This window comes from Ovis canadensis, chromosome 4 (assembly GCF_042477335.2).
Source record: "Ovis canadensis isolate MfBH-ARS-UI-01 breed Bighorn chromosome 4, ARS-UI_OviCan_v2, whole genome shotgun sequence".
NCBI lineage: Eukaryota > Metazoa > Chordata > Mammalia > Artiodactyla > Bovidae > Ovis > Ovis canadensis.
Genome location: NC_091248.1, coordinates 117615268 through 117627898, shown reverse-complemented (window position 1 = coordinate 117627898; position 12631 = coordinate 117615268). Strand labels below are relative to the sequence as shown.

The window sequence follows — 12631 nt, the reverse complement described above, 5'->3', positions numbered from 1 at the left end:
GGCATCTTCCCGACCCAGGGATGGAACCAAGATCTCCCCTATTGCAGGCAGATTCTTTACCATCCGAGCCACAAGGGAAGCCCCGCAGCCAGTCTGGGTTCCACTTAATTACTAACAATGAAAAAACTGGCCATGATCATTACCAAGGGATAAGCAAAAATCAGTTCAACGAAGATAAGAATGATATTTTCATCACTGTGTCTCTTAACCAGTTTACCAGAAACAAAAAGTATGCAACCAGTACACTACCATAAGTGAAACTTACCAGGGAAATCACAAAAGACAGCTTATCTTAAGACACTTGAGATGTAAAACATCCTGATCCAATAATCTGAGCAAGAAACATGCTGACTCTGTCAACTTTGTTGATAATTTTACACTGTTTGACAACCTCACATGCTATAAATAGATGAAGACAATTTTGGGGATGTGCCTCAGCATTTCTTAGAAAGGAGGAAGACTGGGTATGTGTAGGGAGAAGAAATATAGGAAGAAAGCCAGAATGAAAACTAAACTTTCAAGAGGCTGAACAGTGGAAGAATGCTACAAAGTGAGAAAAGAACTACAAGAAGAAAGACCTTATCAGACAGAGGTGAACACTGTAGGCAATGATGAATCCTTACTTCCTGAGGAAAAAATACCAAGTCCTATTTGAAAGACAAAAATATGGAGAATTTACAGATACTAGCAAATGAAATGAATCTTCTTACTGATCATTTCCTAAGAGGTTAGGAAGTAGCTGCTTCAGTGCTGCCATGGCTACTACAGAAAGGGTTTTAGTATATGAGATATGCCAGCACCTGACAAAGCTGAAACACACTCACTGCCAACCAGTTTTGTTTATTAAGTGGGAAAGAACGGTACACAACACAGTGGACAGAGTGCAAGTTATATAAAGCTTGACGGTCCTCCCTTTCAATTCTGACTTTGCATCACGGCTTAGCCACTTCCACTCAGGGCACTGTCTCCTCAACAGTAACTGGGGTCCCGTGAAGTTGTGGGTCCCAGGAGTACTACACTCAGTGCAGGGTATAGGTATTTGCTAATAACTATTTGCTATTTCTTAATAATAATAGCTGTTATTATTAATTACATGTTGAAAAACCTGGATTACATCCCTAGCACTTTTATATTTAAACCATCAAAGAAACTAAAGATTTTAGGGGCAATACGCAATGGCAAAAAGCATGTACCTTGGAGTCAGGTGAACCCTTGTGTTTAAATTAGGGCTCCACCACTTACTAGTTGTGGGGCCTGACCAAGCTACTTAATCTATCTCCACTTAAGTTTGTTAACCATAAAAAGGAAACAATACCTATACTTCATACAGTGGTTAAGAAGATTAAATAAAAAAACTATAATGATAAGCATAGAAAATAGCAAGAGTGAAAAAACAAAGGAGGGGGAGGGAATAAAACAATATAAAACAAAATGACAGAATAAAGATTATGTCATTATCATTGTAACAGCTGTAGGTAAGAGAAAATCCTAAAGAGAATCTTAAACGAACGAACTCAAAAAAGAGCTAAAATGAAGGGAAATGATGGGAAAAGCTATTCCATGCAAAAATAAAGAGAAAGGAATCCACAGTAAAATCGGACAATACTGAATTTGCAGTAAGAAACATTAACAGCACAGACAGGGCCATCTTCAAATGATACACATCCAACAGAGATCTAGCCAGCAAGAACTGTATGGGCCAACAAACAACACAGCATAGACATAAAGCAAAAATTATGGTAATACAAGTCATAACCTAAGAAACACTGGCAATGAGATACTTGAACACACTTCTGTAAGTCCTGAACTAACAAATTACCTTAAAATAAGTAAAAATTTTAGAGCATTTAATAAGCGATGAGCTCAGAAGAAATGCTAAAGAACGAAAAATAGAAAAAAGAATAAAATTGATAATTAGAATCCATGAGTCACCTGTTGGAAAAATTAGATCTCTTGCTCCCCTAATCAGATACTTAAAATTTAGAAAGAGTTAAGAGAAATAAATACAACATGGAGATGATTAATAAATTTACAATGTGATTTAAATGGCTACTATAACCCTAGAAGAGACAAGTTATAGAATATACTTCTGTTAACAATGATTTGCTTCCCTGGTGGCTCAGAGATTAAAGCATCTGCCTGCAATGCAGGAGACCTGGGTTTGATCCCTGGGTCGGGAAGATCCCCTGGAGAAGGAAATGGCAACCCACTCCAGTATTCTTGCCTGGAGAATCCCATGGACAGGATTATTTTATTTAATAATTATTTTTATTATTTAATATGTTTAATAATCACAATAATTATTTTTAATAACAACATATTTGCAAATGCATGAAATAAAATCCAGAAAAATAAGTAGTTTAATAGTGGTTGTCCCATACTGGGGGTGGAAAATGTCTGATTATCAGGTATGTTTCCCTCCCTAAGTGAAAAATACAACTTATATTGAATATATAACTTCTGTAATCAGGGAAAAAAAAATAAAAAAGAGGACTAAAAACACGGCATGGGTTTAGACAAACATGCCAAAGTAGTAACAAAAAAGGGAGGGGGCATTTTAAGCTATGTTTGGAACATTTTAAGTCAAAATAATATCTCCCTGAGATTAAAGGAAAAAGTGTACTCACATACCTGAATCTGCAACTGAACAGAGATTATGTATCCAAGTCAATCAGCAGAGGAATCCATTGTGAAATGCTAAAAGCTCAAGTCTTAAAAGTTTGTCTAGTGAGAACACAATGTGCACTTACGAAAGCTGATGAGTAGGTCAGGACTAGCTGGTAAAATCAACTGTAGAATAACTAGCAGTCAACATAGTTGGACCAAGTTCAGGTACACTTATTTGCTCCTAACTTCCCTGTATTTTCTTTACCAGGCTATGTAAGCCAATAAAAATTATATTTATGAAAATTATACAGAAAAATATGACTAAGTGAGGTAATAAAACAATGAACTGTATCCATGTCATGTGTGCATTTGTGTTCAATCACTCAATCACTTCCGACTCTTTGCAATGCCCTGGACTATAGCCCACCAGGTCCCTCTGTCTATGGAATTTTCCAGGCAAGAATACTGGAGTGGGTTGCCATTCCCATGTTATAACTATACCTAAAAAGGCTATGCACAGATCCAATGCTTAAAAGGAAATATAGAAAATAAAGTTACTTAAAAGTATGTTAGGGTTACAGGTTATTATTTTTGCTTGAAAATAAGTATTTATTGCTATGTTTATGCAGTAAACAAAAAACAAGAGAATTATCACACTTACTACACGGAGGTCTTCAATACGTTTTTCAAGGAGGACAGGCAGACCCTCTGGGAGTGTAGGTACCACCTTGGGCATAACTTGAGAGGCATAGGTTGGCTGGGTGGTGTTTCCATTCTCTCCCCCTGACTCCGAGAGGGGGCTACCATTAGAAGCAGCATCCAGTAATCTGTCAAAGTCGAAATCATCTAGCATTTCTAGGGCATTTTCAGCTTCCTGAAATAGTTCATGTTCGTTTGTGCTAACAAAGATGGGGAGGTCCGGATCAGCACTATTCAGATTCAGGTCCGAGACATCATTTCCCAACGCTACAGCAGCAGAGGGGGGTTTATTCAGAGAGGAGGCTGAGAAGTTCACTGGGGTTTTAGGGTTAGATTCCTTCTTTAATGCATCCTTCTCTTTCTGAAATTTTCTTATCATGGCAGCTAGAGAAAGAGAATCTTTATAACGTTTCTTCTTTTTTTCAGATTTGTGTGAATTTAGAGCCATAACTCTGTGAAGAAAATAGTGATCAGTTAGGCTATGTATGATTTTAAAGGTTAAAACCCCATGGAAATAAGAAGGCATAGAGTTAAAGTAACATCATCTTCATCATCTGGACTGTCATTTATGAAAGGCAGATGGGTGAATGGCCATTAGAGTGAATAAAATGAAAGGGATAAAGTCAACAGAAATAAACAACACTGAATAGAGCTCTGGTTTATTAAGTATACAAAGTTAGGGAATTCCCTCTGGTCTAGTGGTTTAGGACTCTGAGCTTTCACTGCCAAGGGTGCAGGTTTGATCCCTGGTCAGGGAATTGAGATCCCGCAAGTCAAAAAAAAAAAAAGAAAAAAGGAAAGTATATGAACTTAAACTTCTACACCTTTTGGAATATTCTTTCTTTGCCACATCTATAAAGTAGTCACCTAAAGAATTAATGAAGTAAAGAACTGCACTTTTGCTGAAAACAGAGCTGACTTTAATAACCAGAGAAGCCCACATAGTACATCTTCAAACTGGCGCCCCAGGCGGTTCGTGCTACCAACTCCCCAAGGAATGCGAAGTCCTCTGTGTCAGTCTGTGAGCCTTCATTCATCACCATGTCATCTATTCAGAACTCATTCTGTCTGCTACTACCTTCTGATCCTTTTTCACTTTCCATTTCTCTCTGAGGGTATCATATAGATACATGTAATTTTCAGTGACAACTTTCTCCCTGTGGGGATTATAAGGAAAGGGTGGTCTTGGTTTAGCCATCAGTTTCTCTAAAAAATCTTTTCTAATTTCATTGGCTTATATGCTTCTATGTGCACTATAGAAACTAAAAATGATTATTAGTGCTTTGAAGGTAGGCCAGTGTTTCATTTCATACTATTATATATCCAAAACCCAGACAGTGTCTGGTATGCAGGAAGTGTGTTTGTCGCTCAGTCATGTCCAACTCTTTTGTGACCCCACTGACTATAGCCTGCCAGGCTCCTGTGTCCATGGGATTTCCCAGGCAAGAATACTGGAGTGGGTTGCCACTTCCTTCTGTAGATCTTCCCAACCCAGGGACTGAACCTGCGTCTCCTGCGTTGGCAGATGGATTCTTTACCACTGCGCCACCTGGGAAGCTCAATCTCACGTATAGGAGGGGCTAAATACGTCCTTACATTAACTCTTGAGATTTTGAGAGTCCCAAATTCAGGTGTACTTCTTCCTCTGCTAAGGAAGGGAGAAAAATCCAGCCTCTCACAAGTTTTTGTCCCTGGGCTCTATTTAAAAAAGCCGAGAGAAGTAGGGAGACTGGTAGTTTCGTAATTGCAAGGTACATTTTATTTTTATGACTTTTTATTTCATTTCTCCCTCGCTCTTTTTTTGTTTTCTTGTGGCTGTGCCTCTCAATGTACAGGATCTTAATTTCTAACCAGGGATTGCACCCGGGCCCTGGCAGTGAAAGCACCAAGTCCTAACCACTGGACTGCCAAGGAATTCCCTCTTATGACTTGTGACAAGCATTAAGAATAGCTAAATAAAATCAATGACTTTTAAAAAATATTAAAACGACCATCAATCATTAACACAAAGACTACTGCCAATTCTCAGACCCCGGGTATCTAAGCTTTGTTTTAGTGCAAAAAATTAAGAAAACGTGTTCCATTTTTCAAACTGGTTCTTGTTGATAAAATGTTGTAATAAGCAAAATACTTCATGAACAAATATGTAAATCTGATCTAAAACACCTGAAGTCTCTAAGATGACTTCTACTTAATAAATAATACTAAAAATAAGTTAATAGGTCACTGACATTTATAAATGCTGCATTAAATTAGATCCAGCTAAGTTGAACTGCTTAATGGTAAACATATCTTTCTAAAAAAGAGTGCTTGTTGTGCTGCAGTACTAGTTCCCTCATGATGCCTAATTTCACTTACCCCAGTTGCTTGGGTACTTTTTTCCTTGGCTTCTTCTCCTTTTCCCCTTCCTCTTTCCGCTTCCTCTTCTTCATCTCAATATCATCTTCTTTTATTTTGGGAATCTATAAAATGATAAAAGTACATCACTTACTTAAGCATTACTGCTTTACTCTTTGATGATATCAATCCAGCATCCAGGGAAAATGATTTTACTCAAATTTCAGGGTGCATTAGAACTGCTTGCTAAAAATGCAAATTCTTTGGGTCCATGAGAACCCCCAAACCTTGGTTTTGGTTATCTGGGGGAAAGCCTTTTAATATGCATTTTTAACAAACATTTTGATAATTCTGGTACAAATATGTCTTTGGCTCACATTTCGGGAAACATGTAAAGACATTTTATTCACTTCTCAAATACAATATATATATTCTATAAAATTTGCTTTACATCGTAGAACAAGTAACTACTAAACCGGTCATTTCCATATTAAGTCTTAAGCTATCCTAGAACCACAACCTTATCCAGAAATAGTGGATTATTAGACTACATATGGAGAGAGAAGTTTTAACAGAAAATATAACTTATTATGATATAAGAATATATTTCCCCATATTATAAAATTTTACTTTAAAGCATGTAATTAACTATAAATTCATTTAAAAATGATTAGCATTTTACTTTTCCTTATATTCACAGCTGTAAAGCAAAAGTAAAATTCAAAAACCACTTCTTTTTAATTGAATCCTCTCATTGCTGTTGCAGTGTTGGATAAACTCACTTTGGGTGGCTTGTGCTTTTGGTTGTCTGTGGTATCGTCTTCTTCAGTATCTGAAGCTTGGCGAAACTGGAGAGTGCCAGTATTGATATAAAAGCCTCCATATTTTGTTGTTAGAGAAGCAGGAACTAATTCGTCATACTAGATTGAAAAAAATTTTTCAGATATATCTTACTATATTTAATTCTATAAATACGTCAAAGAAATTCAATCCTGTCAGCATCTTCCTTACATCTTAACTACAAAACTAACTGCAATGAAAATGTCTGTGAATAAACTTAGAAAAAGTTAGTATCTGGAACAGAAATGAGCTCTGATCATTCAGTATTTGTTAAAAAAAGAAACTTCTCAAACACTGAAGCTAATTCTAAATATATCATCTGCTGAGAAAAACTTAACAATCACTGCTATTCTTAATGACAAATGATTCTGCTGAGAAATCGATACAAGTTAAAAAAGACTAAATGGCCAGACGACAAATGAACTTCATTTCTTACCAATATTGGTATTAATATATAATTTTATTCATAAATAGATTGTAAAAATTAAAGGTTATTTCTTCTGCCTTAGTTCTAAGCTTTTAAGTAAGGATTTTTTTAAAAAATATATAAAACAAAAATAAATTTTAAAGGGAAGTAGAAAAAGAACTGCCCTGTTCAGTAAGCATACACTGAGAATCCAGGTACTGCTCTGAAAAAAAGATTTAAATTGTATAAATCAATATGAAGATCTGGTCTAGAATATCACATTAAGCTGATGTCCTCTAAGCTTCAATTTTTAAAAACTGTATGTATGTATTTATGGCTGTGCTAGGTCTTTCGTTGCTACACGGGCTTTCTCTAGTTGTGTAAGTCTGGATTTTAAGGTTTATCTTATCTCACCTGAAGAAGAAAAAACAAGCACTAAATGGAAGGTCAATCTTAAGTAAATGAAGGTTTTCATGGCAAAAGAGAAAAAAAGGAAGTACTTATCTAACAGAAGCAAGATACCTGCTACCTGGGGTCCCCAGAACTCTACTTAAGGGTACTCTTCATATTATGTAATTAGTCTTTAAGAAAGTCGTATTTGTAAGGAAAATTCTTTTGCCATGGGCAAAAAATGTACAGAACATATTTGTTAAACATATTAAGGCTAAGTACAAAACTTGTGATTTTAAACTGTATCTTCTTAAGCTACATGGAGAATGGAGAAAGACTGTACATTTAATGATTTTGAACCAAAACTGAATGATGTTAGAAAAAGAAAAAAGGAACACACTCCTTTCTTGTTGCTCCACTTGAGGGAGCAACAAAGACCTACAGCTAAGACCTTCAGAAAGGGCCCAGTACTCTCTCTAAGTAAAGGAGTAATGTGAGGAGTAAAGAATAAGACGTGAAAAGACCGGGCTTCCACGGTGGTCCAGTGCTTAGGAATCTCCACATTTATCTGGAGAAAAACATGATCCTAAAGAATACGTGCACCCCAGTGGTCACTGTAGCGCTGTTTACAATAGCCAAGGCATGGAAACAACCTAAATGTCCAGCAGAGGAATGGATAAAGAAGATGTGGTACAAACGAGAAGGCACTGCAATGGGAAGCCCATGCACTGCAACTAGAGAGGTGCCCCGGCCTGCTACAAGTAGATAAAGCCCACGCATAGCAATGAAGACCCAGAGCAGACAAAAATAAATAAATTTTTTCACAAAGTGAAAAGTCTCTGTAGTAATTATTTTGAAAATGTGTAACTGTGATAAGATAAATACACCTGCACGTTTTGCTTACATAAACTTGTATAATGCTTTACAATTTTTAGCTTCCTCATATAAATTATTTCACTTGGTTCCCCGATCCCCCTTTGAGGCAAGGAAGGCAAATATTACTCCCATTTTATAAGTGAAAACCAAATTCAGAGAGGTTAAGAACTTTGCCACAGTACCTGTATTGGTTTATGGCAGTGTCACTGACTGTTTTCCCAACCTATCCATTATAATAAGCAGCATCTCGCTTAGAAACACACGCATCACCAGGCTACCAGACAATGTGGAGGTGCTCAATGTCTATCTTCTGCAGTATTCTGCTGAGCTTTCCCTATCAAAACACTCTTCAGGAGAACAAACTCTTCATGCATATTTTATTTAGCCTTTTTAAAAAAATGTAACCAGGTGGACTACAGTTGTACTTGATAAACCTGGCAACCACGCTAAAGTGACACAACCAATGTTACAGAGCAAGGATTAACACCCAGCTTCTACTGCACCGTGAGGTATACACGTACCAAGCATTTTTTTCTTCTTGCAAGGTACAGGATATGTGCTGGGGTTGTTTTTGTTAAGGTAACACTAATTTATAACCTTACATAAGTTTCATAAGTATGTGACATTTCTACTTCTGTAATAATTTTAGCCTTTTAAGTACAATGTATTAAGAGACAATGGGTCACTGAACCTGCAAACCAGATTTATTAGATCCTTTGCCAACAGAGATGCCTAGCTATTGTGACCCAGAATACATCACTTCACGTCAATACTTTGTGGCTATGAAACAGATTCAATATTACTTACTTCACTAAGTTCTAGTGAAATTTAAAAGACATAACCTACATAAAAGCATTAATCATATCTGCTATTATTTCAACAATAAAAAGATTTCCCTTGCTTTTTTAAAATTTGGCAGCATGCATGTTAGACTAAAAATAATCTTCAAAAGCATTTATTTTCAGGTATTACAGTAGTATTAATAGTACACAATTCTTAAAGTGAAACAGCACCAGATTATTTTCAATCCCTATTGAACAATATACAAACAGAGAAAGCCTACTAGTGGGAATTTCCTAGCGGTCCAGTTGTTATGACTCTGCACTTTTACTTTCAAGGGCCCAGGTTCAATTCCCAGTCAGGGAACTAAGATCCCATGAGGGTGACGCAGAGGAAAAAAAACCAAAAACCCAATTGGCAATATACCCATTGGAAAAAAACAAGAAAATAATCTGGTTGGCTCATAAGTGTTTTGTTTGAATCACTGGATTATTTCATGTAAAAATGAAATAATCTGTTAAAGAAAATGATGCAAAATTATTTTGCAAAGTCAATAAACAACCTGTGTTTTAGTTCAATTTCCTCCTATAAAACAGGGACCGAAACTGTCCTATAAATGTCAGTAACTGTGTAGTTATATATACATATATATATCAAATATATATATATAACAACGACTTATACCTACAAAATTTATCCTCATTTATTAGCAGTGGCTTGCAAATTTTCTTCACCAGCCCAAGTGGAAAATACACTACCCATCAAAACCCAGTGCATGCATATATAAACACACACACATAATAAAAACTGCATAATGTATCAGTGGCTTACTATAACAGCTCCTACTCTATTTCATTCTCTTTGAAAATGCCGGCCAATCTTTAAATCAATACACAAAGAAATTACAGTTCGCAAAAGTCAGTTTGAAAAACACTTTTATTCAAATATTTGAAATGCTACAAAAGGAAAATACTAAAAATGCTCTTTATGAAAGGCTACATACCATATGATTCTAACTGTATGACGCTGGAGAAGAGGCAAAACTATGAAGACAATAAAAAGATTAGTGGTTGCAGGTGTTAGGGAGGGATGAATAGGTAGAGCATTTTTTTTAGGGCAGTGAAACTATCTTGTATGACAGTGTAACAGTGGATACATGTCATTATACATTTGTCAAAATCCACAGAACGTACAACACCAAGAGTGAATCTGAAGGTCAGCTATGGGCTCCGGGTGACGATGTGTTGATGCCGATCTTCCACCTGTGACTAGCACACCACTCTGGTGGGGGAACACTGATAATGGGGGAAGCAGTGCATGTTCTGAGGGCAAGGAGTACGCGGGCAATTTCTGCACCTTCCATTCAATTTTTCTGTGAACCTCAAACTGCTATAAAAAATTTAGGTTTACTAATTAAACTCAAACAAGGGCTCTGTATCAACTAGGTGGGGAGATAGGGAGGGAGATGGGAGGGAAGTTCAAAAGGGAGGGGAAATATGTATTCTTATTGCTGATTCATGTTGCGGTTTGACAGAAAACAACAAAATTTGGCAAAGCAATTACCCTTCAATAAAAAAATTAATTAAAAAAATTTTTTAATGCTATCTATGTAAGCCTGAGTACATGCAACGTTCATTTATATATGGCCATGGCTGAGTTTCCTCTTGGGTTATTTAGAATTGAAAATCTACTTTACGTAGAGTGTTCACATCAATACCATTGCTTTATGCTTTTCGATGGGCCTCCCTGGTGGCACACTGGTAAAGAATCCACCTGCAGGAGCACTAGGAGAGATGAATTCGATCCCTGGGTTGGGAAAATCCCCTGGAGAAGGAAACGGCAAACTCCTCCAGTATTCTTGCCTATGAAATCCTGTGGACAGGGGAACGTGATGGGCTACACGGTCCATGGGATTGCAACAAGCTGGACACAAATGAAGCGACCGAGCACCCACGCAGGCTTTGCAGCATGCCATGACCTTGAGTCCCAGAGGACATAATGCTGCTGGGCAAGTCAGTCCTAACAGCGAGAACTGGGTGATGCTAGAATAAAAGACTTGCTCCTGGTCCACAGTGAATTAGAAAACAAGTGGAGTCTAGAATCCAGGACTTTTGACTTCAATGTCAAATCAAAGCCAAAACTCTTTGCGACCATTCCATGCCCAAACCTACAGAAAGGCTGACAATCTTTTTGGTAAACAAAGTCCTCTCAACTCCAAAGGACACTGTCAACATTTTACTTCTACAGAGTAGGCTTGCAAACCAGTTTATGTCAGGAAACCAAAGTAACACAGGAGCATGACAGGGTATGTATGCCTCGTGCTGGAAGTCCTTCCTATCCCTTTCCTACCGCTAGATGCCTTGTCATCCTCTATACAACCAAGCACTGTAGTAACAGGAAAAAGAGGTACTAATTTGTGGGTAGTCTAACAGCCACCTTAGTGTAACCTTCTGTATATTGTAAGTGGTCACTACACAGTGCAGGGGATATCATAATGCAGGGATTAGATTATTCCAGCACACTGAGAAGAATGTAAGGACATACAACTTACCAACCCCTAAACACGACATGCCTTTATTTATTTGCTACGTGACCAATGCACTGTTGTAGTCATGAAATGCTCTCCTGAATTCCTCTTCCTTTTATAAGAGAAAGAAGATTCCAGGGGGAAAGCTGTAGGGCTTCATCAAAACAGGCTGTGATGAAGGATAGCATTCAACTATCACCACTGTAGTAAGGATTGGCAGCAATAAAACCATGAAGCACAATTTCAAGGTATTTGCCAGATTAACTACAACCCAGCAGCCCCAGTCTTCAAAATCTCATGGTTCTGATCTGGAAGGAGTTTCAAAACATACCTGCCCTTGGGAACATCGATTAAAAACTCAAGATGGAAATATTCTCTGATCAATAAATCCCACTACTAGAAACTTAACCTATAAATATAATTTTAACTATAATTATCTTACATGCATACTCAAGTACACAAAGAGAAGTGTATACTACTGATGGCTCAATTACCTGTAAGCACATAAAACTGGAAACTTATTTTTTCCTTTGGCTACACCATGCAGCTTTTGGGGTTTTAGTTTCCCAACCAGGGATCAAACCCAGGCTCTGACCCAGACTGCACTGCGTGCTAACCAGTGGAATGCCAGGGAATTACCAAAACTGTAAATGATTTAGACATACATCAAAAGGGAATTAGTAAAAACACTTGCCGAAACATTTACTTTGAATTCCACTACCCAAATAAACAAAGAAGTGCTATTATATTAAAGACAAATTACTCACAGCCTCTGAGTTATCAATAAACGGATCTGTCTCATCATAGCCAAAGCCTATATCGATTAAATCTTGTAGCCGATCCCTCCGGTGTTTACGGGGCTTCCCACCCTGTGAAGAACAGATATGTTAGACTGAATCAGTACTCATGTTGTTTCCATAAAATTATAAAAAACCTGTCAGAAGAATATGCAAATGACTTCTGTAAATAATACCCCTCAGGAGGTTGAACTTAAATCCCCTCACATCTTGAACGAAAGCTGTACTTAGGGACTCGCTTCCAAAATAAGTTTGAAGTGAAAAGCCTGGCTAACGTTGCTCAGCCACATGATCGAGGTCAACACCAACAGTGGTAAGTCATATTGATACAGCATTACTCTTGACACGAACAGACACAAATGGCACTTAAAC

The 12631-nt window shown here is 37.3% G+C and overlaps 1 protein-coding gene across 2 annotated transcripts in view; it reads right to left on the bottom strand.

Annotated features, from left to right (window-relative positions):
• The window catches only part of UBN2 (ubinuclein 2), a 77105-nt gene that overhangs the window by 44670 nt on the left and 19804 nt on the right, over positions 1-12631 (bottom strand). For both annotated transcript variants that reach the window (XM_069588499.1, XM_069588498.1), the window contains exons 3-6: positions 12230-12331; positions 6426-6563; positions 5665-5768; positions 3269-3758 (exon numbers count right to left, since the gene is read on the bottom strand). In XM_069588499.1, coding sequence (XP_069444600.1) covers positions 3269-3758; positions 5665-5768; positions 6426-6563; positions 12230-12331 — 834 coding nt within the window. The remainder of the gene's footprint in view (positions 1-3268; positions 3759-5664; positions 5769-6425; positions 6564-12229; positions 12332-12631) is intronic.